Source organism: Aethalodelphis obliquidens, unplaced genomic scaffold, assembly GCF_003676395.1.
Source record: "Aethalodelphis obliquidens isolate GAN/ISIS:26980383/991018 unplaced genomic scaffold, ASM367639v1 scaffold102, whole genome shotgun sequence".
Classification (NCBI taxonomy): Eukaryota; Metazoa; Chordata; class Mammalia; order Artiodactyla; family Delphinidae; genus Aethalodelphis; species Aethalodelphis obliquidens.
Window position 1 is genome coordinate 344,810 of NW_020838046.1, and position 23,747 is coordinate 368,556.

The following is a 23,747-nucleotide window of genomic DNA, read 5'->3' on the forward strand; positions in this document are numbered from 1 at the left end:
TGTGTGTGTGTGTGTGTGTGTGTGTGTGTGTGTGTGTGTGTAAGAAAAGGAGTCATCTGTCCTAATGAGTTTCCCACTATATGGATTTTGTTGAGTGCCTCCTCCATGTTCTTCTGTTCACCGTATTTCCTGCAAACAGAAGTTTATAGGTGTCTAGAAGCTTGATCTTCAGGTTTACTTTTTTTTTTTTTTTGGCAAGACTATTTAATAGGTAGTGTGTCCTTCCATCAGGAGGCACTATGTCTCATTGTCTTTTTGTAGTACTGTTAAAATTGATCAGGGGGTTCAAAGATCAGAAGCCTTATCCATCCATTATAAAGCTGCTCTTAGCTTTTCATTTCTTCATTTCAGTAGCCACTGATGGACCTTGATTAGGGCTATTAATGATTAGGAATTCGTAAGTTGATTATTACAATTCTATCATTCCTTCTTTATTAGCTATATTTCTCCTATAAAGAGAAACTTGCCTTCATAAACTGTGGTTATTCTGAAAGGTCATTTGGAAAGGCAAGATAAATGTTTCATTCTTTCCCTTTATTATTCAGAATGTGTTGGTTCCTGAGCATTCTCCAAAGGTGACATTGTTTGGATCCTGATTCGAGGAAAGCAATTATAAAAGGACATCTATGAGATTACTGGGGAAAATTGAACATACTGGATACTTGATGATATGAAGGAAAAACTGTTGCTCTTAGATGTGATAATGGTATTGTAGTAGGGTGAAAAATAATCCTTGTCTTTTAGAGCTATAAGCTAAAATGTTTACACATGATTTGATGTCTGGACTGGCTTCAAAATAATTCTGGGTGGAGGGGAGGGGCGGGAGGTATGAATCAATGTTTATATGCCATATCCTAAAATGCTATTCAGTGTTACTGATATGGACCCACATCTTGTAACTGTCAAGGACAGGCCCCATCTCTGACACCCATATTTTCCTTGCTCCAGCGCTATCATAGAACACACCAACCGGGTCATCTTCCTTGAGGATGATGACATTGCTGCAGTGGCTGATGGGAAACTCTCTATTCACCGGGTCAAGCGTTCGGCTAGTGATGACCCATCTCGAGCCATACAGACCTTGCAGATGGAATTGCAGCAAATCATGAAAGGCAGGTGTCCTCTGAGGGTCCCTGTGCAGCAGCCTCATGGGGCAGGTGCTCTGTGGGGGAGCTCCTGAGACTCTCTGCCCTGTCATGGGTGGGCACTACAGCCTTCCTGCCTGCTGTGAGCACCAGAGTGGGGCTGCAGGTGGTCTGTGGTTCATACATCTCAGGGGATGTGGGGCACCTGGCCTGGCTACTCCAAAGGGGCTTCTGACCATGCCCCGGCACCAGGTCTCCCTGCTTGAACTGACCCCAGTCCATCAACTACCTCCCTTTACAGATTCTCTGGGACACATTCCTACACCCCAGGCATTATTTCTTCTCTGGATGAGAGGCCTGCAGTAACGGGGGACTGTGGACTACTTTCTCCTTGTGAGGGGAGTCTATCTTCCTGCACCCACACTTGTCTCCCTACACCCTCCTCTCCACAGGGCAGCCTGGGTAAACGTTTAAGAACGTGAATCATACCCTCTTATCATGCTGTGTAAAGCCCTCCAATGGCTTCCCACTGTTCTCAGCATAAAACCCACACTCCCTGCCACAGCCCACAGCCATCCACACACAGCCTGGCCCCACCTTGCACAACCCTTCTCCACTGTGCCCCTCCCTGCCCGCCCTGGCTGCCTCACTGTTACTCAGACAGGCGGAGTGCTTACTCCCCTGGGGGTCATCGCACTCACTCAGCTTCGCACAGGACCAGCTCCTTTTGATCATCTCTCCTGAAACGTCACCCCCTCAGAGAGGCCTTCCCTGATCCATATCTGCAATGGCCCGACCCCTCCTCACTTGCTCTGTTTGCTTCGTGGCACTCTTTCTACAAGTTCTCTGCCGAGGGCAGCAGACAGGGACACTGTGATGCTTGGCATCATGCGTGTGTGTATCCCAGAGGACACTCCCGCCTTGTCTGTGGACACCTGTCGACAGGCATCAGGCACAGCACCCGTCGGGGGTCTTAGATGTCATCCGGTTTCATTCACATCAGAGCCCTAGAAATATGTGGCTAAAAAGATTTTTGGTTTTTTGTTTTAATACAGTGTATAGGAGGGAATTTGGTTTAAAAAAAAATTGCCTATTTCCTTAGGCTCGCTTAATTTGTACTTCCCTAAGTAGGTGGGTGTTAGGAAGTAAAACATTTTACTTTCCTCTGGCCTTGTTAAGAGGAGCGTGGCCCAGGAAGGCCAGCCATGCATTTGTTACTTACATCCCTCCCTCCCTCAAGTTGCAGGGTCTGATACGCACATTGAAGATAATAATCATACCTTATCTGGCTTGTCACCATGAGTATCAGGTGGGACAATACCTGGAGACACCTTTTGTAATCTGCAGTAGCCTTTACATGTGTCACTGTGACTAACTGCATAACAACTGTTCTTCTTGATTAAAAGCTAAGCAGTGAAAGTGTAACAACATTAAAATTGACATCCTGTTGATGTTTGTTTGACCAGGTAACTTCAGTGCATTTATGCAGAAGGAGATATTTGAACAGCCAGAATCAGTTTTCAATACCATGAGAGGTCGGGTGAATTTTGAGACCAACACAGGTAATCCCTCGTCCGAGCCCTGGGCCAATGCACTATCCCTGTGTCATGTCAGCATTAACACACTGCATGTGTCCTGCAGTGCTTCTGGGCGGCTTGAAGGACCACTTGAAGGAGATCAGACGATGTCGCCGGCTCATTGTGATTGGCTGTGGAACTAGCTACCATGCTGCTGTGGCCGTAAGTGCAACATGCTGGGCCCTTGATAGTGCCTGGGAGGCAGTGTTGGCTAGGACAAGATGAGTCTTAAATGCTGTCATGCATTTGGCCTTCCAAATTTGGTGCCATGAGCCAGTACGAGAACTGGCATGGAGCCATTTCTCCAGCAGTTTGGCCTGTGAATGCCTGAAGTTCCCTGCTCACCTGGACGCAGAGGTTCCATTTCATCAACTGTCTTAGAAGCCCAGCCACCTTTGTCCCTGTACTGTTCATGACTGACTTTAGTCCCCATTCTTGTTGGCTTCAGACGCGGCAAGTTTTGGAGGAACTGACCGAGCTCCCGGTGATGGTTGAACTTGCTAGTGATTTTCTGGACAGGAACACACCTGTGTTCAGGGATGACGTTTGCTTTTTCATAAGCCAGTCAGGTAAGGGTTACAGGTTTTCACTAGTTCATCTCAGGGCTCTGTCCTCTCAGTGACACACCATGCAGCTCCCTCCCTCCTTCATCCCATGAAGTTCTCTGCACATAGACCATGTGCCACACTCTCTCATGCCCAGGGTCATTCAACCCTCAGAGCCATCAGCTACTGTCCCATTTTATGGGGAGGGCCATGCAGCCAGGTTCTCCCTCCTCCTGCTGTTCCAAGTCCAGGACTTAAGGGACCACTCACCGAGATACTCAGAAATGTGTGCTGGGTTTAAATTAGAGGAAAGTTTAATTCTGCTAGTTGAGAGTCACTTCAAGAACTGTGTGGGCACCATACAGTGCTCACGCAACCCAACAGTGTGAGGCATGGAGAGACACTACTCAGGTGTAGAGAGCCCAGGCTGCCCTCAGCTCAGGAAACCCTGCCTGGGTGGCATTCTAACACTAGGCTTGGGTGTTTGCTCCAGCTCAAGGCAGGACGGAGGGTCAGGGAGATGATCCATGGCCATATGCTTGGAGTCCCCATGAGCTCTAGGAGGATTTTTATACACTGAATTATGGAAAATCCCAAACTTTTATAAAAGAGAGACTTGCATAAAGAAGCACCTAGGCTCAGCAGTTATGTTATGGAATAACTCACCCATCTTGTGTCATCATATCTACTTTAACCCCTCCCCTTCACTGTGTTATTTTAAAGTCAGTCTCAGACATCATGTTATTTCATCCATAAATATTGCAGAATGTATCTCTAAATGATAAAAGAAAAAATATAACACCAATGTCATTATCGCAATTGAAGCATTAACAGCAATACCCCAATATCTTTTTATACTGCTTTCATTATGAAGTTTCAATACCATTTCCATTTCAGTAACAAGCTAAGAAAAACTAACACAGACACAGCCACCATCTAGCTGACCACCTCGTACCCAGGTGCTGCCCTCTGACTTCAGTTGCCACTGTTACCTTTGGGTTTACAATCCCATCAGAGCCTAAAAATGTTTCATGAATTGGTGGAAGCCACTAACCAAAGAACAGAAGTGGTTTTAATGTGAAAATAATGCAGTGGCACCTCCTGAGTGATTTCATAGAAGGGGTTTAAAGTTTCACTTTGTTCACCCCTTTACATTAAATTTTTTTAACTGTATCAAAAATGGGGATGTTGCCGATGAAGATAGAGCACCCCATGAAGATAGAGCTCCCTTGCTCCCATAGGCGCTAAGGGAAGGCCTTGTAGCACCTAGACGCAAGTTCACTAGATGCAAGTGTAGCACCTAGACGCAAGTTCACTAGACGCAGTTCACTAGACGCAAGTCTGAGCAGAAACAGGAGAGGAGAATTGGGCCATAGTAGCACCAGCCTGCACTGCAGAGAAGTTAGGACAGCACAGCCAAGAGTGGTGGCTCTGTGAACATTGAATGTTTGGTTTTATGTTCTGGATCATATTTAATTTAGCTTGAGTTCTTTAGGACTTACAAACATAGGAAGTTTGTGCTGGTTTGTGCATGAACCTATTTAAGCTTTTTTATAAAAATAATTTGAGTACACATTAGGACAAGAAATGTTTTCCTTTAAAACAAGATCTGTTTGAGAAACACCATTTAGGGGCATTCTTGCTTTTTAACTTAAATCTCAGCCCATTCTGAATAAGGCAGTTTAGAGTCCGAGAAAGGGCACTGGGAGCCAGGCCCACACTATCACCCACAGCTACTTGGCCTTGAGTGAGTGAGGCATTGATTTGCTCCATCTCTGAGTACCTCATCCTCAAGGGAAAATGGGGATGATGCCCCCTACAGAGTTGTCATGAGAGTTCAGTGAGACAGTGGATGAGCAAGCACTCGCCACATAAATAGTAGCAAAATCGTGAATCTGAGAATCAACCAGGGCACAAGGCCAGGCTGTAGTGTGTTGAATAGGAAATGGGAAGTGAGAAAGTGGAGAAGTATTTATAAACCACTCTGTCTTAATATTCAAGAGAAATTAGATTAGAGAAGAGCTGGGACAAGAGAATCTTGAACCATTTTTAGAAAAAATAATCTCACATATTTTTCATGAAAACATCAATTGTAGAACTTAAATGTTCTATTCAACACTTAATCATGAACAAACTTTTAATAAATTCCTTCCAAATTAGTTCCACTTACTAATCAGCTTTCATCTTCTAGTTACATAAATGATCACAATGAACCACATTAATTGCATTACTAAACACCCAAGTGATCGAGTGACTCCCATATGTCTGTGCTGTCAGGGTCCCCACATGGAGGCCCCATCCAGTTGAACAGTTTACCAACTTTCATGAGAAAGGTCTTAACATCCCCTAGAACATGCACTTCACACTGAGTGGTAAAATGAGAAGTGATAAATTAATTTCAACCTTCAAATTCAAATCCCTATGAATGTTTTATTTTCGTATTTACTTTTAAATCTAAAGAACTCTCCTTTTTCAAGATCTAAGTGCTAACTGTGTTTTTGGTATTCATAGCCCTTGAATAAAGAGCATCTTACATTAAAAAAAAAAAAAAGAATCAACCAGAAAAATTGTTGAGCATGCATTTTCCTTTCTGAGCACACACCAACTGTGTCTGGACATCAATTTCTGCCTAAGGGCCAGAAGTAAATGAGTTGGGGGCTGGGGGTTAAGGCTGGCAGAGCCCACATACCTGTGAGCTGAAAAGAAGGACCTGTGTGGCAGGTGAGACCGCAGACACCCTCCTGGCACTGCGCTACTGTAAGGACCGCCGGGCCCTGACCGTGGGTGTCACCAACACTGTGGGCAGCTCCATCTCCCGAGAGACTGACTGCGGAGTCCACATCAATGCAGGACCGGAGATCGGCGTGGCCAGCACCAAGGTAGAAGGAGCCATGTGGGCACCCGCAGGAGGGCCTCTGCTGGGTGGGTGGACAGGGGGCCAAGAGGGGAGCCCAGGAATCTGTCTCGTCTTGAGTGGTCACCACATGTACATCACCCCGGCTCTGCTAGCACCACTGTTTTGTCCTCAGGCTTACACCAGTCAGTTCATCTCCCTGGTGATGTTTGGTTTGATGATGTCCGAAGACCGCATTTCACTACAAAACAGAAGGCGAGAGATCATCCATGGCCTGAGATCTTTACCTGGTATGTTCCAGAGCTAAACTGCTCATTATCAAATCCTGTGGACTGTTCCTGGCTGCTCTCTTACTTGACTCTCTCCCATAAACAATGCTGTTAATCATTCCCTTCTCCTCAAAACTTTTACTTACCACTGAATCCCTGAAGCAGCCCCCACTGGGCCAAGATTAAAGTCCGCACTTGTCACCAGGCCACAGAGCCCTGCACTCTGGGCCCCTGTGCCTCTGACCTCATCGAGCTCCCTCCCCCCTCCCTGAGCTGCCTCACTGACCTTCTGATCCTCAGCAATGCCAAGCTCTTTCCACCACAGGGCTTTTGCACTGGCTCTTTCCTCTACCAAAACCCTCTTCCTCCAGCTCTTCATATGACTGACGCCTCCCATTACCCAAGTCTCAGCTCAAATGTCACCTCCAGGACCCTCCCTGGCCACCCTAATAGGGGCACTAATCCCCTGCCCATCTCTCTAAAAAACATTAGCCCATTTCTTTTCTTTATAGCACATACCATGATCTGAAATTACCTGTCCTCCTGTGAATTGGCTTGTCTTCCCCAACCGTGTCTGCTCAGTGAGCACACAACCGTGTCTGTCAGAGTCACTGCTGGATGCCAGGTGTCCAGCCAGGGCAGACATTCAGTAGTTGCTCAGGAAATACATAAGAAGGAGTGAATGGCCTCACACCTCTTCCTGGCCCAAACTGCTCCTTCACAGTCTCACCAGACTTTATTCTGAAACCAAGGGCAAACCTCAGAGAAGGCAGTGAGGGAAAGCCACCATGTAACCATACAAGCTCTAGGGGTCTGAATCTGACCAAGACAACATGCTGAAAATTTATTGACAAGAAAAACTTTCTTAACTTTAAGCCAGATAATAATCCTGCAAAAACAGGACTCTATTCTGCTAGGCAGTTACCAAGATGTAAACCCAAAGGTCCTGGGGTCCCTTTCAGTCAAAACTATTTTCTTAGTAATATGTTATTTATAGTGAATAAGATGCTTTTGCCTTTCTCTCTGTGTGAACATCTGCAAAGGCAATGATGGCCGCCGCTGGCACTTTAGCACATTTCAAGGCAGAGGCATCACACTATTCCCATGACAGAAATGCACATAGCTTCACTTAGGAATGTCTTTGATGATATGGTAAAATGCATTAGTCTTATTAAACTGCAACACTTTTTAATATTCTATGTGACAAATGGAAGGTATGCAGCACCCTGAGGTTGTTCCAGAGAAAAACGCCCTATGATTGATTAACAAGCTGAGTTGGTACTTGGCAGACATTTTCTCAAAAGTGAACCAAGTTATCCTGACACTTTGAGAAAAACAACTGATAACAGTTTTTTGGGGGTTTTTTTTGTTTTTTTTTTTCGTTGCGGAGCACAGGCTCCGGACGCGCAGGCTCAGCGGCCATGGTTCACAGGCCCAGCTGCTCCGCGGCCTGTGGGATCTTCCCAGACCGGGGCACAAACCTATGTCCCCTGCATCGGCAGGCGGACTCTCAACCACTGCGCCACCAGGGAAGCCCCTGATAACAGTTTTTGTTGCTAATGATAACCTTCGAGCTTTCAACCGAAACATGATCTGGAATACTTGTAGCTGTCAGCTCGAGTTTGACCTCCTCCCAATACTCAGAAACATCTCTGATGAGATCACAGTGATTTTAACAAATATGACTTTTTTAAAAAATATTTTATAATGAAATGTGTCCATTTTTAGAAGATTTGGGTAACTCAGTGAACCAATATTTTGCAAATGGCCAATGCAGTGTTATAAAATTATGCACATGTAAAAGACACATTTAGGTGAGTGCAAGATAGACAAATACATTTTAATGTAACAAGGTAGGAAAAGTTTGTTGATATGATCTCAGATTCCACATTTGCACCTACCCTTTTAAGAAATTGTCACTTCTTAAGTTTGGTGTACTATCAAAGAACATTCACAATTATTTGAAAAAGTTGTTTAAATATGCCTTCTTTCTCCAACTACAAATCTCTGTGAGGCCAGATTTTCTTCCTGTACTCCAACCAAAAAACATATCACAACAGACTGAATGGGGAAGCAGATAGGAGAATCTGTCTTTTATGAAAAAGTCAGGCATTAAAGATTTGCAAAAATGTAAAATAGTGCCACTCTTCTCACTGATTTTTTTCATTTCATGGGTTTATTATTATTTTTAAATGAATGAATAAGTATCTTTAATTTTCTCAGCTTCTATTCTGGTAAATATTGATAGCTATAACCCACAAAAATAAAGGTTTTTAGAAATTCACAGTAAATGTTAAGAGCGTAAGGGAGTCCTGAGACCAAAAAATTTGAGAAGTGCTGGTCCAACCTACACTGGCTTTGTTTCCAGACATGGCATGTGGCCCAGATGAGGGGCATTAGTATGGAGTGTCAGCTGTGTGGCTGGTCAGCTGGGGATTTAGCCTCTCTGAACCTCTGTTGCCTTGCCTGTAAAATGGAGCTAGAAATAACACTTCCCTACTTACTTATGTGCTCAGGAAAGTATAAACACAAATACGAATCACCATCACAATAAAATCCTGGCCGATAACACAAGCTATTTCCCATAATCTACATTTAAAGTCCTTTGAAACTAATACAAGGAAGGCAAGTGTGTAAGTGATGTGAGTTCTAAAACCTTGTCTTATACACCATGACTTTTCTTTGTGAATCTTGTTTTATAATTGGTGTGACTGGCTCTCCCCCTCTGCTATGTGCTTCACTTAGAGCTGATCAAGGAAGTGTTGTCACTGGATGAGAAGATCCACGACCTGGCCCTGGAGCTCTACACACAGAGGTCGCTCCTGGTCATGGGGCGGGGCTATAACTATGCCACGTGCCTGGAAGGAGCCTTGGTGAGCCCCCTCTGACCAACCCCCACCTCCACTGGCCCCTGCATGATGGCAGGCATGGGAGACACCCCAAGAAACCAGCAGGAAGGAGGGCAGAGCATTGTGCTAGGGGAGGGGAGGGTTTCGCTCACTGACCAGGTATTCTAGCTCTGGCCACACGGAGATGAGGGCTCCTGATCTCCTGAAGACAAAGGGGGCAGGGCAACCTTATGAGAGCCCCTGAGGTGTCAACCTGCACCAGGCTCCATCTGGAATAGCTCATTCTTACCTCATGAGTATCTTCTGAGAGGCTGGCAGTTATTGTTTACATTTTACCCAGGAGCAAACTGAGCCTCCAAAAAATTCATCTTGCTCAAAATTACATAGTGGAAGTGATCAGCCTAAGATTCGAAATCAGGTCCATTTGGACTTTGCTTTTTTCCACTGCCACAAGCAGTCTGCATGGGAGGATTTGGGCAGACCAGAGTTGCAGGGTTGGGTCTCTGTAGAGTGTCCCTCTTACTCCTCAAACTTCCAAGGGGAGCTGGGATCCTTCAGGAATGAGCATTGAAATTCCTGTATTTTTTATATCAGTGATTGGCTGTTTTGCCCACTGCAGCTATAAAGATCCATACCGGCTTGAGAGAAAGCCGTTGGAGTAGGGGTAAGATGCCAGGACCACAGGGCTACTGAGAGGGTGGGAAGTGATGTCCAGGGACCCGAGCCTAGTGCTTGCCCTTTACTCACTATCCACCTGCTGTTTATGGATCAACAAGCAAGGTAAATGGGAGACTGTCACAGGAGACACCCCGAGAAACCAGCAGGAAGGAGGGCAGGGCATTGTGCTAGGGGAGGGGAGGGTGAGGCAGCATTTGGTACCCACACATGGGTATCACCTATAACTCAGCTTGGCTGCCCTTCTCTCCCCGTGGGAACAAGTGGCTGCTCCCCACCACCACCCCCATTTGGAAGAACGATGCCAGTTGTGGGAAACATTCACAGTATTACAGGAAGTGGGGAGTGGGTGTGGGGTACAAGCCATGAATTGCCTGACTGCAGTGAGATTCAACTCCCACATCCTTCCAGTGGATATTCTGACCCCTGTCAAAGGAAGTGAGAGGCCAGGCACACTGCTTCTCAGGGGTAATAGAGGCAATGCCTCGGTGGGGCACACTTTTGGCGCCCCAGCCCCGTGCCTCTGCCATCTGGTGTGGGGTGCTCAGCTGCAGCTCCTGAGTGTGCTGGTGAAAGATGAGTATTCAGCTGTGTCTCCAAGTTAGTCTTGGGGGAAAGAAAGAAGCTTTTACGCTGCTGCTGGCACAAGTCAGTGGCCCCTCTGTGGTGACTTGGGTACCAGCACTTCAGCCGTCTGCGGCATCCAGGATGGAGCCACACTCCTGACAATGTTTCCCTGACCCAAATAAATAGTTCTAGGGAGTTGAGAAATGTTTTCTTCAACACTCTCACCAGTTCAATGACATGGGTTTAATGGTAACTGAAAAAAAATGTGTCTCTCTAAACATAGGGGGAAAACTCCATTAACACCCCAATGTGTGTGTGATTTTGCTTGATAGTTAAGTTGGAGCAACCCTTTGGAAGTTATTAATGATCTAGAATTGGGGGAGTGATTAATCAGATAATTGAATGAAGGTGTAGAATAAAATGCCATCATTACAAATTATAACTGTTAGGGAGGCCATGTGGCTGGCTACAGAGGGAAGGGGGAAAGCTAGATTGACACTGACTTGTCCATCCAAGGCGGGTGACTGTGTCCCAGAGCTGGTCTGGGTTCACAGGCTGTGTGCTGGGCTTTGTGCATGCTCTGGACAGCAGCCAGCCCTCTCCCCTGGCCCTGGCCTTTTCGGCTGCCCTCAGTGCTGTTGACTGCTCCATGTGTCCATCTGCCTCTTGGCCCTCAGCTCCCTGCTTCCTGGAATCATTCCTTCCCGCCTCCCCTTTCTCCCCTCTGGCTGATCTGCTCCCTGTCTTCCCAGTGTGACAATGATCCCACCTCGTGTTTCCCCAGAAAATTAAAGAGATAACCTACATGCACTCAGAAGGCATCCTAGCTGGGGAGCTGAAGCACGGACCCCTGGCGCTGATTGACAAGCAGATGCCCGTCATCATGGTCATCATGAAGGATCCTTGCTTTGCCAAATGCCAGAATGCCCTGCAACAGGTCACAGCCCGCCAGGTGAGGGCTCTCTGCCACACATGCCTCCTGTTCTCTTCCACACATGCCCGCCTCACCCACCGTCTGCCGGCACCAGCTATGGGTGTTCCTGCTGGGGAGTAGGCGTGAGCACACACTCTCTCCTGGGGCCCCTCATGTGTGGTGCACATTCAGAAAGGAACTGGCCAGCCTGCGGCCATGCCCACAGAAGCTCTTAGGTGAGGCCCAGTGATCCAGATTGCCCAGAGGGGTCCTGGATCCCAGGCATGGAGACCAGAGGAGGTCTGGTGGAGAGCCCTGGGGATAGTTCTGATATTGGCCACCCAGAGTTAGTCAGATTTCACAGGTGAAGGGCACTGTCCTCCACAAGACCGCCCTCACTTCAGCCACTAGCTACAATCTTTGGGTTTCCTAGGCCACCCACACTTCTGACCAACTGGATCCAAATTCAGGAGTTCCCACCACCCCCTCAGTTTCAATAATTCGCTAGAACTTGTAGAACACAGGCTGCTCTCTCTGCCCCGAACATTCTTCCCACACTTCTTCGGGGAGTTGGCCTCTCATCATTCAGGTCTCAATACAAATGTCTCCTTTTTAGAGAGCTCCTCGGACCTCACCACTGTCTCCCAAGCATGTTACGGAGTTTTACCGCCCACGTGGCTTTTATCTGAAATTCATTGTTATTTATCGGTTTGCTTATTTACATTTTTGTTTTCTTACCACTTGACTATGAGCCCCTGGAGTAAGGGGTAAGAGCTCCTGCTCTTTGCAAAGCACATTGGAGCCACTCACAAATGGGTGCTGCATGAACGCAGCAGGAGGTGACCCCCTACCAGGGAAGAATACGAACCTCACCAAAAAAGCCTCCAAATTCTTTGTCCTTTACACAAATCGGATACATCACCTCATCCATAACTCCAGCAAAAGCAAAAGATCACTGTTATGATTGCAATATGTTTATCTCAGAAACTCTGCTGTGTGTGAGGGATTGCTTCTTTCAGAGATGATCTGCATCTTGTGATCACATTTCTCTGTCTTAGGGTCGCCCAATCATACTGTGCTCCAAGGACGACACTGAAAGTTCCAAGTTTGCATATAAAACAATCGAGCTGCCCCACACCGTGGACTGCCTCCAGGGCATCCTGAGTGTGATTCCACTACAGCTCCTCTCCTTCCACCTGGCTGTACTCCGAGGATATGACGTACGTCTAAAAATTGCACATCACCCAGCAAAGGGGAGAGACATAACCCAGAGTTCCATTTGGTTCTTAAATACTTATTTGGCATAAAAATTCATAAGAGAAATATTTACATTTAAAATAACTGTTTTTAAAGTAACTTATACCCCCTGAAAACAAGATGGGAACTGCAAGATGTATGAAGGCCATATTAAACCATAAGCTTCTCACCCAGAGGCAATGTTAATTAGCAAATTTAATATTTTATTCCAGTCTTTTCCTTGTGCCTGTGCATTTTTAAAGATTTTTTTGAGATAATATCAAGGATGAACTTTTATAACTTCCTTTTTAACATATTACAAATATTTTCTCACATCTTGAACTTGTAAGCAACACTTGATCATTGCACAATATTCCACTGCAGTCTTACAACACAGATTTTAACAATTACTTAACCGGTCTTCTATTATTTAAACTGTTTCTAATTTTTTGGAATATCTGCATAAATAACAATTGCAGTGAATTATCTTTGTATATACATCTTCCTCCCGCATTAGAAGATTTATCCTCAGTCTAGCAAATCATTCAACATTTTGGAACTCCTATATTGTCGATTTCTGTTCCAGAAAAGAACCAGTTTATGATCTCACCAGAAAGTATGTCTGCAAAGAAATAGTTTTACTACAATTTTGAGAAGCTTTAAAAAATATATATCAATACCAAAAACAATATAACAAACATCCGATGGTATATATACCATCCAGCATTGACATTTGCCAACATTGTCATTTTTGTTTCTTCTCTTTTTTAATGTTATTGTAAATGAAATAAGACCCTGTAGATAAAGTTGAAGGCTACTTTATCAACCATCCTCAGTCACATTTCCTTCCCAGTCCCCACCCTTAACCAATAATTTAGTGCATCTACTTCCAAGAAAAGTGAATTTTTAACAGTACAAATTGAGCTAGCTGTTTTTAATAGCATGAATCATATCCTTTTAATAGTGTTAACACTGCGTGACACAGGTGCCCCATAAATATTTATTGCATAAACTAAACATTGTACAGTTCAGTGAAGTTTCTGGAATAAGGAACTGCTTCCAAGATGCAGGTCTCAAGGAGCTCATGGTTGGAGGTGCCCAGGAACACCTGTCTCCTTGTCGTCAAGTACTCTGAGAGTAGGCTTTATAAACACAGTGTGTTGGTGAGACTTGTGGGGTCCTGAGCAGCTACTTTCTGTCATTTTAGGTTGACTTCCCCAGAAATCTGGCCAAGTCTGTAACCGTGGAATGAGAACAAGAGTGTGAGAAGACCATCACCACCTTTAATCTGATTTAAGACCTTTCCCAGTGACATCAAGTGGGAAGAAAAGCTGGCATTCTGCGTGTTCTGAGTAGATTCCAGTAGAGCTTGACAGCTTTGACGTGCCTTGTACCCAAGTGCTTTGCTTACAGCAGATAGTGTTTCTCTGTGTCCTGAAGTTGCCAGAGGAGAAGGGAATCATTGTTTACACATGGGATCTGAGTGGACTTTTCCAATACCGTGCAATAGAGATACAGCTCTCTTCAGAGTAACTGTGAACCTTTTTTAACCAACACTAGTTAGTTTTAAAGACAAAATATTTATAATGACAATTGTATAGCTTTTAAGTTATTTTTCTAGTATGTGGCTTTCTGTAGCCAAGGTAACACCCAGACCATACCCTCAGGCTACCCAGTGCACCCAGTGTCCTGGCAGGGAGCATTCATCTCAGATTTGAGCACCAGGCATTGCCCCTCTGGACTCCTTTCTCCTTTCCCATCCTCTCTTGGCTGCTCCTGAGTCCTGTCCCCTGACTTCAGGGAAGCCCCCTCCCACCATCTTCCCATGCCTCTTATAAGTCCTGTCAAATCTCAACTCCCTTCATCAGTGTCTTCTCATCTAAATCTCTCCGACAACTTCTCTCTGATCATGGTTCTTTTTAAGATCAGGCAGTATTTTGGTCCCTGCTCCTGCCCATAGTAAAACAGCCTGAAAAATCCCATGCAAGAGAGTAGTTTCAAGAGGGCTAACTTGCCCTCTATTTAAAAGCATGCACAATCAAAGTACTATGCAATTTTAAGACAATAAATACAGTACAATTTTTTTGTCTTGTGCGTGTGGATTTTTGTTATTCTCATTCTTTTCGCATGCTTTTGAGGGCTCCTCAAAACAAACTCAGCAGTGTCTCGTGGGGGCAGCCCTGTTTGTTGGTAGCCACACCCGTGACCTATGTGCTTCTAGGATGAAAATGAGCACTATTTTAACAGAATGGAACAAAATGCAGGAGATTTGGGACTTTGGAATGAGAATCCACTGAATAGCTGTTGGAGGGGGTTGCCCAGAGCCTGAATGAAGCATACAGAGGTGAAACTCAAATTTGTACTTTTTTCCCCCAGTAAGCCTATAAAGTCACCAATTTTATTAATAGAATCAGGCAGGAAGATAGAAAGCCAGAGACAGAATTCTTGTGGAGTTGGAGTTTGGCTCCCTATGAAAGTGCTATCCCAGACAGCTCGAGTGGTGTCTTCATGGCAACTAATTGGTATGTGTAGCTCTAGAATCCCATCAGATCTTTGTTCTGGATTACCTGTGGGCTATTCAGTGACCTTTTTCATCCTATTCTATGCTCTACTCTGTATCACAGGGGTTGGAAACCTGGGAACTACATTTCCAGGTTAAATTCCACCAGTGAGAGACACTTCTGGGAGATTTGAAAGACAGTTTAGAAATTATATTATTCAATGAGAAATTCATATCACTCATTCATATAACTTATTTCTGTGCTGGCAGAGGCAGACAGGAGGTCCTGTTGTGGCCCTTGGCCCCAAAATATCCTCTATGGTGGGGCTCCCTACAACTCACCCATCACTCAGTGCTCCAGGCTGTGGTGGCCACCAGCAGAGCTTTCCTGTGGCTCCTCCAAAATCCTAATTCTGGAGAGTTGGCAGGAACCCAAGGGGCTGTGATGGCATTCTCTGACCTTCCTCCTGCCCTTCTCACAAATTAACAAGTGTGTAAGTCTTGTTGGAAATGCCTGCTCTGGTTTCTGTCTTCCTGACCAAACAATGACCAATACAACTTCAGGTTAGGAGACTACAAACTAGCCAGAACATTTTTATCTGAACAAGGACCAGAAAAATGTATTTCATCCTTAACACCTGAGAGGTGATGACCATCCTGACTTCTGTGCTCATTGTTCCCTTGCTTTTCTTTATAGTTCTACCTGTGTATCTACCCCATACAGTAATACTCAAACAATAATACTGCCTAGTCTTGAAATCGGAGGGCAAGCACACACCATTCATGCAAGGAGTGGGCAGCACTGTCCCCGCTGGGCAGAGGCTCCAGGAGGAGGTGAGTGGAGCAGTCTTCGGTCATGGTCTGACCTCCGCTTCTCTGGGAGGTGACAAGGCCCTTTCTGGGGAACTCACGAGCAAGGTCACAAGTGAGTCTTGGAAAACACTGGGCTCTCCACAGTCAGGTGCCTGGCAAGACTAAAGTGTAGACCAGGAGCTGGACATGCAGCAGAAGTCCGGTCAGTGAGAGTGGGCTGCTCTGTCCTTTCTATATCTGAGCCCATCGTGGTCTACCTCCCACTCTCAGGGAAAAGCTGGAAACTTCTGTGAGTTATATGCGTGTCCTCATCAGAGCCTGAGGGGAGAGACCCTCATCAGCACATGGTCAAGACAAGCCAAGTACTGATGAGAATCTGGGCCAAGTTCTCCTGGGCTTTCTGTCCTCAGGTTAAGAAGATGGACTGATGGAAGGGGGGTCTTGGTGATGACAGTCTATGTGCCAGGTCACACTGCTGCAGTGTGGCTCAGTTGCCCTCCACAGCTGCTGCAGAGCTGTCACCTTGGGATCACCTTTCACCATCCTCCAGGGGATTCTCTCCTCATCTCTCATGTCTCTTGCTTCCTGTCTCTGTGTCTTCCTTCTTCTGAGTCCTTTTTTGTTTTGGTGGAGCACATACTTCTTGAGTAAAGATGCTGGGAGATAAATGTTTTGAGACCTTGCATGTCTGGAAATGACTTTATGACTCACACTTGATTGAGGGTTTGGCTAATTATAGAATTCTAGGTCAGATAAAAATGTTTCTTTCAGAATCATAAAGGTAATGCTCCCTTACCTTGTTCCCAGTATTGCAGTTGAGGAGTCCAAAGTCACTCTGGTGTGCCTTTGTCAGTGACCTCTTTATTTCCTTCTTTTTGTTCCCTGTGTTCTGAAATATCACAACAAAGGTGCCTTGGATCTCTTTTCATTTAGTGTTGATTTCAGTCTGGTTACTCATGATCTTCAAGTCTGGGATGTTTTCTTGAGTTACTTTTTTATGGATTTCTTTTTGTTTCTCTAGCCTCTCCGTTATTCAGAGGTGAAGCTGCTGAGGGTTATAGCTCAGGGGTAGAGCATTGGACTGCAGAGGTGAAGCTGCTGGAATGGCCTGTAATTTCTTATCCTTTCTATTGTCCATCTTATCTTTTTTCTCTACTCATTGGGAGATTTCTTCAATTTTCTCTCCCAACCTGTCTACTACCAAGATTTTCCATTTCTGCCAAATGATTTAATTTCCAAGAACTCTTTTTTTGGCTCTGAATATATATATATATATATATATATAAATATAATATTTTAAATTAACTAAAGCCCATAATTTATTCATATCTTCTTAATTTGTATCTAATTCCCCTTTCCTATTCAAGGACATCACATGTCTCCTTGGGCTCCTTTTGGCTGTGCCAGTTTCTCAGACTTTCCTTGTTTTTGATTACCTTGACAGTTTTTTTTGTTTTTTGTTTTTTGTTTTTGCGGTACGTGGGCCTCTCACTGTTGTGGCCTCTCCCGTTGCGGAGCACAGGCTCCGGATGCGCAGGCTCAGTGGCCATGGCTCACGGGCCCAGCTGCTCCGCGGCATGTGGGATCTTCCCGAACCGGGGCACGAACCCGTGTCCCCTGCATCGGCAGGCGGACTCTCAACCACTGCGCCACCAGGGAAGCCCACCTTGACAGTTTTGAGGACTGTTGCTGGGTATTTTGTATTGATAGAATGTCCTACATTTGGATTTGCCTGGTGCTATTCTTGTGGTTAGACTGGCGCTCTGTGTTTTGGGGAGGAAGACCCCAGAAGTAAAATGCCATTCTCATCACTTCATATCAAGGGTACATACTATCAACATGTTTTATCACTGTTATGTCAGGTGACCCTTGACTGAGGTAGTGTTTGTCGGGTACTCTATTTTTCCCCCCTTTCCATACTGAATTTTTTGGAAGGAAGCCATCATGCCTATCCCACACTTAAAGAGTAGGGAGTTATGCTTCACCTCCGTGAGGGGAGTATCCACATAAATTATTTGGAACTCAGTACAGATTTGTCTGTTCTCCATCTTTTTGTTAAATCATTTATTTCTGTTACTATGAAACTCATGGATATTTATTTTACACTTTGAGTCATAACCCAGTGCCATGTTACTTATTTTGTTGTTTGAATTGTTCCAGCTATGGCTATTGGGAGCTCTTTCAGTTGGCTCTTGTGACATGACCCCTCGTTTGTGTGTGTACTTTGTAAGCACTTCCCTTTCTTGCACTACAACTTGTGCTAGGCTCATCTTGTATATTCCCTGCCCCTGCCCTAGAATCAGCCATTGCTCCAAGGACCCCTGGTTTCCTTTATTTGTGAATGGCATTAGAAAACAAGACCTGGGCTCTGGCTGTGTTTTCACTCCTGGGATGTCATTGCTTCTAGGCCATCTCAGCTGAGAGAGCAAGACATAACTTGTGTGCTGAATTTTTTAATGGTGGTTCTTGTTACTAGGATGCAATATTTTTTCATACTCTTTGAAGCCTGCAATGATTTTTTTTTTCCTTTGGAATTTTCTTCTCTACATAGTCTCTGTTTCTTTCAAGATGCAGTTTTCTGTTTGATTGTCTTAATTTTCTTTGCCATGTGACCTTGGGCTGTCCAGTCAGATTCAAGGTAGGTGGAAAGTCCTGAGCACACAGTGGGGCTTATTTTGATGCCAAGATTCACTGCCGGTCAATCTGGAAGGGGGCTTGTGGGGGGATGGAGGTCAAGCCTTTACTTTAGGCTTCAGGGCTGGTCAGACTCCCAGAGAAGAGCTTTCCAGTCCCTTGCCTTTGAGCAAGGGTCCAATGGCTGGTGCTCTGGGAGAAACCTGGAAGAGGAGGGCTGAGGGTCACTGCATTCAGTCATACAGTCATGGATCAACCCCATTTTCATACAGCTCCCATGCCTTCAGCTGTGCCCCCAGCTCAGACATGCTTTTTTTTCTTTAACACCTTTATTGGAGTATAATTGCTTTACATTGTTGTGTTAGTTGCTGCTGTATAACGAAGTGAATCAGCTGTATGTATACATATATCCCCATATCCCCTCCCTCTTGTGTCTCCCTCCCACCTTCCCTATCCCACCCCTCTAGGTGGTCACAGAGCACGAGCTGATCTCCCTGTGCTATGTGGCTGCTTCCCACTAGCTATCTATTTTACATTTGGTAGTGTATATAAGACACCCTGTTTCTTATTACCAGAGAATAAAACCCAGACTTCTGTCTTTCCCAGCTGTTTTCTGCCCTTTCGCCTGCCACGTCCTCACATGAGCCTGACTGACCAGCAAAGGGTGGGAGCCCTGCAAGGGGGAGCCATCAGAGTCCTCCCATGGGGGTTTTCAAACTTGACTTGAGACAGAGGGTCACTCCCCTTGGGTGGTGGAAGAGCAGAAGGTGACATGGAGAGAAGGAAGCTGACACAGAGGAATGGGATGGGTAGAGAGCTTGCCTCTGGCTTCCAAGGCCTCAGCCTGGCTCTCAAGCCTGCAGTACTGAAGCCAGCTCTACCCCTGCTCTCCCTCAGGTGCAACAGTGCAGGAAACTCCCCCAAATTGTCCCCATTGGTTTAAGTGCAATGTGGCTTTCTATAACACACAACTAAAACAGTCCTAACTTGAATCCTTTGGCACATCTCTGGTCCTGGTAAGGGCTGGGGAGAAGAGAGAGGAGCGGTTAATGGACTGTGGGGAGAGCAGGCAAAGTCGAGGGAGGGGGCCAAAAGCAGCCAGAATGAGAACACTCACATACCCCGTGTGTAAGGTCGGCACCCCGCGTTTGGTACTTTGCTCCTTGAGTCCTCGCATCAGGTTGGGTTCACCACCGATGCCCATTCCCCATTGAACTGAGGCTCTCTGAGCCTAATCCCTTGCCCAGAGGAGCACAACTAAGTGGAGAGCCTGACTGGAACCCAGGTGAAGAGGCCCACATGGGATGGGGAGGTGGGCAGTGTCTGCCAGCAGCAGCATCAAGGGCAGGGAAGGGCAGCCAGAAATGCTCTAATGAGCCTTGGCAGAAGCATGAGCAGGCCAAGGGCAGAAGTCCCCTGCCAAGAACCAAGCCAGGTTTTTCTCTCTGACTACTCCTCCTCTCTCACCCCTACATCCTACCTGTAAGACCTGACAATTCCACCTCTTGAACAGTTTTTTTTTTTCCTTTACATCAAGTTTGTTTTGTATAATTTACACACATTAAAAGTCATCCTTTCTTAGGTGCACAATTCTGAGTTTTGACACATATATAGTCATATGAGGACCACCATAATTAAAATACAACAGAGTATGCCCATCATCCCCAAAAATTCACTCATGGCCCCTGGGAGTCATTCCTCTCCCCACACTTGAGCTTTGACAACCACTGATGTGACTCTGCTTTTTCCAGAAGGTCATATAAATGGAATCATATATAGTTTTATGTTTGGCTTCTTTCACTTACCATGTTTTTAATACTTATCCATGCTGTGCTGTGCACTCGCCACCAGGCCAGTCCTTTCTGTGTCAGGTAATATCCTACTGCATGGATGTACCACAGTTTGTCTTTCCATTCACTGAATTATGGACACATGGGTTGTTTCTAGTTTTTAACTGTTTTGAGTAAGGCTGGTATGAACATTCACGTAAGCTCTTTGTGTGAACATGCTTTTATTTCTCTAGGGTATATATCGAGGAATGGGATTGCTGGGTGGTATGACAGCTATGTGTTTAATGTTATCTGAAACTATCAAACTGTTTCCAAAGTGGATGAACCATTTTGCTTTTCCACCAGCAGTGTCTGGGAGTTCCATTTGCTCCACATCACCATCAACACTTGCTATTGTCTTTTTTCATACAGCCATCCTAGTGGGGTGTGTAGTGATAGTGGGTTGTAATTTAATTTGAATTTGTCTAAAGTCTTGAAACAGTTTTAAAATCAGATCCTTCCTTTTGACACTGGCTGCCTTGGCCCCAGACCAGACCTCATCTTCTCTTACAGGGACCTTTGCAATAGCTCCCTAATTGGTCTTGTGGTCTTAAGCCCCTCATCCCTGAAACTTCATGTGCCCTAGTGATCTTTCCAAAATAAACATCTAATCACTCTGCTCACTTCCTTTCTTAATACTCCACAACAGCTGCCCTTTACCTCCACAGCCAGGTCTCCACCCTGCGATGCCCCAAGGCCTATTAGGTAAGGGGTGAGTGAAGTTGCAGGCAGATGTGGATAATAGGGAGTTGTGGAGACTGTGGTGAACTAGGGGTCTCACCTAAAGGGGCAGCTGCCACTCAGTTCCAGCTGACTACTATGCGAATCTGGGCCACATGTTGCCAGAGCTTTAACTATTCAAGAGAAACCAACAATTGAGTGTTTCCAAGGTGAAAGCTCCCAATTTTTAAATGTTGGCAACTAAAAAACTTAAAAAACAAAGAAACAAACAACTCTCAGGGTTAAACAAAGCATATCAGTGAGCTGAAGCCAGCCGATGGGCCTCCGGTCAGCTGTGCCAGTCCACGCACCTCAAAGCCCTCAAAACTCTCCAGTCGCCCTTCTCCATCTCCAGCAAGACTAGGTGATATGTGGTTTCCTGAATATAGCATGCATGTCCTCACTTCTGAATCTCTGGGTCTGAGTGCGCTTTCTGCCTAAAGCACTGGCCCAGAACATTCCTGCTGGCTTTCCAGCCTCAGCTGGGGCTTCCTCCTGTCCAGGAGGCCTTCTTCAACTGCTCCTCTCCACCTGGCAGGCTAGATCAGCTGTCAGTGCTCATGTGTTCCCCCTTCCCCCACCCCTGCAGTTCTCACCACACTTGTGACAGGATCTTCTCTCTTGTTGGCCTCAACCGGAATCCTGTGCACTCTTCCAAGCACAGACCAGCTCCCTGGCCCCCACCCTGTAACCTCAGCTCTATGTCCATAAATGTTCCCTGTACTTCATAAGCCAGAAAAAAGCAGAATCCTTTCAGAAAACTCAGCAGGAAATGTATATAGGTTTGTATGTGTGTACAATGATTTTTGGTACTCACTTTCCATGGGATGAGTGCTGCAAAGTCAGGGCTGGATTCTGTGTGAGAATGGGTGCTCCTTCCTAATCTGAGAAGAAGCACCCATGAGTGCTCCATCGTAAAACCACAGCTCCGACGGTTTCCCATAATCCTTGATGGTGGTAATTTTTGCTCCCTGTTTTCTGTTGTGCACCTGGGGCAGGTGGCAGTAAGGTTGAGTGTGGGCAGGAGCCTATCAGGTGGGCCCTCCTCAATCAGGCAACACTCAGGAGTTACAATTTCAAGCAGGGATGGGCCATACTCAGTTTTAGAAAACTTGTTCTGGTAGCCAAGGTAGGGGTGGCCTAAGGGGGACACTGCACCTGGATCCCTTCCTCTACCCTACCTCTCTTCTGAGGTCCTGGTGCCCCCAGCCTGGCCATGGGTCACAGGCTTGCCAGCTTCCCCCAGTTCTGCCACCCTGCTCCATGCCCCTCAGCCCCTTAACCTCCCCCGTCTGCAGAGTCCTGCTCCTTCCCCCAAGTTTGGCCCCTGCCCTGGCCACCCTGTGGTCCTGGCCACCCTGTGAGGGCTGTTCCTCCTTCACAGTCCACCAGTCTCCCCATCCGCAAAGTCCAATTCCCCTCACCCCATCCACGGACCTCTGAGCTTTTCTCCACTGTGTCCAGCCTCCTTGCCTCACTTCCAGCCTTGCTCATCCAAACACAGATCCGACACCACCTCTCCCCTCATTTCACATGACTCCAGACATGCTGGAACCAGATCCAGAGGCTAGAGGGCTGTGGGAGATGCCTCAAAAGAAGGTCAGTGTCTATATGTCAATGCTACTCTCTCTCTTCGTCCCAGCTTACCCTTCCTCCTCCCCGTGTCCTCAAGTCCATTCTCTACGTCTGCGTGTTTAATCCTGTCCTGCCCCTAGGTTCATCAGAACCATTTTTTTAAAGATTCCATTCACTTTGTTATACAGCAGAAACTAACACAACATTGTAAAGCAATTATACTTCAATAAAGATGTTTAAAAAATAAATAAATGAAGTGATCAGGATAAGGGGAAAAAAAAAAAGGTCAGTGTCAACAAACCCCAGGTCCTAAGGCCCTCAGCACTGCATTCCCTTCCCTCCATTTACGACTCCGTGCCATTCTCCTCTGAGACAGAAGCTTGAACTCTGCCCCAGGAGCACCAGCCTGTCCTCTCCTGCCCTGTCGCTGACCTGCCGAGGATACTTGTCTGCACATGGCCACCTCCTCGCATCTCCGTCCCCGACTTCTGGGAGCACCCCTACAAACTCGTTCACGGTGAGCAGAGGAATCCAAGGTCCTCTCCTCTCGTCCCCACTCCCTCGCCGCCTCCGCCTCCCGGTCCTGGACGCCAAGGCCCCAGCTTCCCTCGCCCTGGCTGGCCCTCGCCCTCACCCTCACCCCGGGTTTCCCCCAAATGGACCGGCTCCGTCTCCCTCCAGGCCGACTCGCCGCTGCCAGTCTGCACCTGCAGCCCTGTGGCCCGGCTTTCGGTCCCGCCAGCCCGCCCTCTCCACCGTCTCCCGGCTCCGTGTTCGGCCGCCGCGCCGTGGGCCCCTGTGGGGGCAACGAGCTCAGCTAGCTCGCCGAACAGTGCCTGCGTCAATAAGGCGCGGATCCGATCTGCTGCGCTACCTTCGAGCGCCGCTCACCAGTCACTGAGGGCCCTGGCTCCGCCGGCCGCCCCGCCCGAGCCGCCCGGCAGTAGTTCGTCCCCACCACCCCGCGCGCGATTGGCTGCACCAGTCCGACTTACCGCGCGCCGATTGGTCGGCGCGCGGGTCGGTCAGGCCGAGCGCCGCTGCGGCGGCGGCGGCGGAGGAGAAGAGAGCCAGACCGGAAGGGATCTAAGCGCTCCGGCGCCCCT

At 46.6% G+C, this 23,747-nt stretch overlaps 1 protein-coding gene across 1 annotated transcript in view; it reads left to right on the forward strand.

The window, feature by feature from the left end:
- Positions 1–14,658, forward strand: part of GFPT2 (glutamine--fructose-6-phosphate transaminase 2) — a 45,434-nt gene extending 30,776 nt beyond the window's left edge. Inside the window, exons 10-19 of the mRNA XM_027096394.1 lie at positions 949–1,112; positions 2,552–2,647; positions 2,727–2,824; positions 3,111–3,231; positions 5,929–6,086; positions 6,237–6,351; positions 9,076–9,203; positions 11,206–11,373; positions 12,393–12,554; positions 13,778–14,658. Coding sequence (XP_026952195.1) covers positions 949–1,112; positions 2,552–2,647; positions 2,727–2,824; positions 3,111–3,231; positions 5,929–6,086; positions 6,237–6,351; positions 9,076–9,203; positions 11,206–11,373; positions 12,393–12,554; positions 13,778–13,822 — 1,255 coding nt within the window. The 3' untranslated portion in view covers positions 13,823–14,658. The remainder of the gene's footprint in view (positions 1–948; positions 1,113–2,551; positions 2,648–2,726; positions 2,825–3,110; positions 3,232–5,928; positions 6,087–6,236; positions 6,352–9,075; positions 9,204–11,205; positions 11,374–12,392; positions 12,555–13,777) is intronic.
- Positions 14,659–23,747: the final 9,089 nt, after the last annotated feature.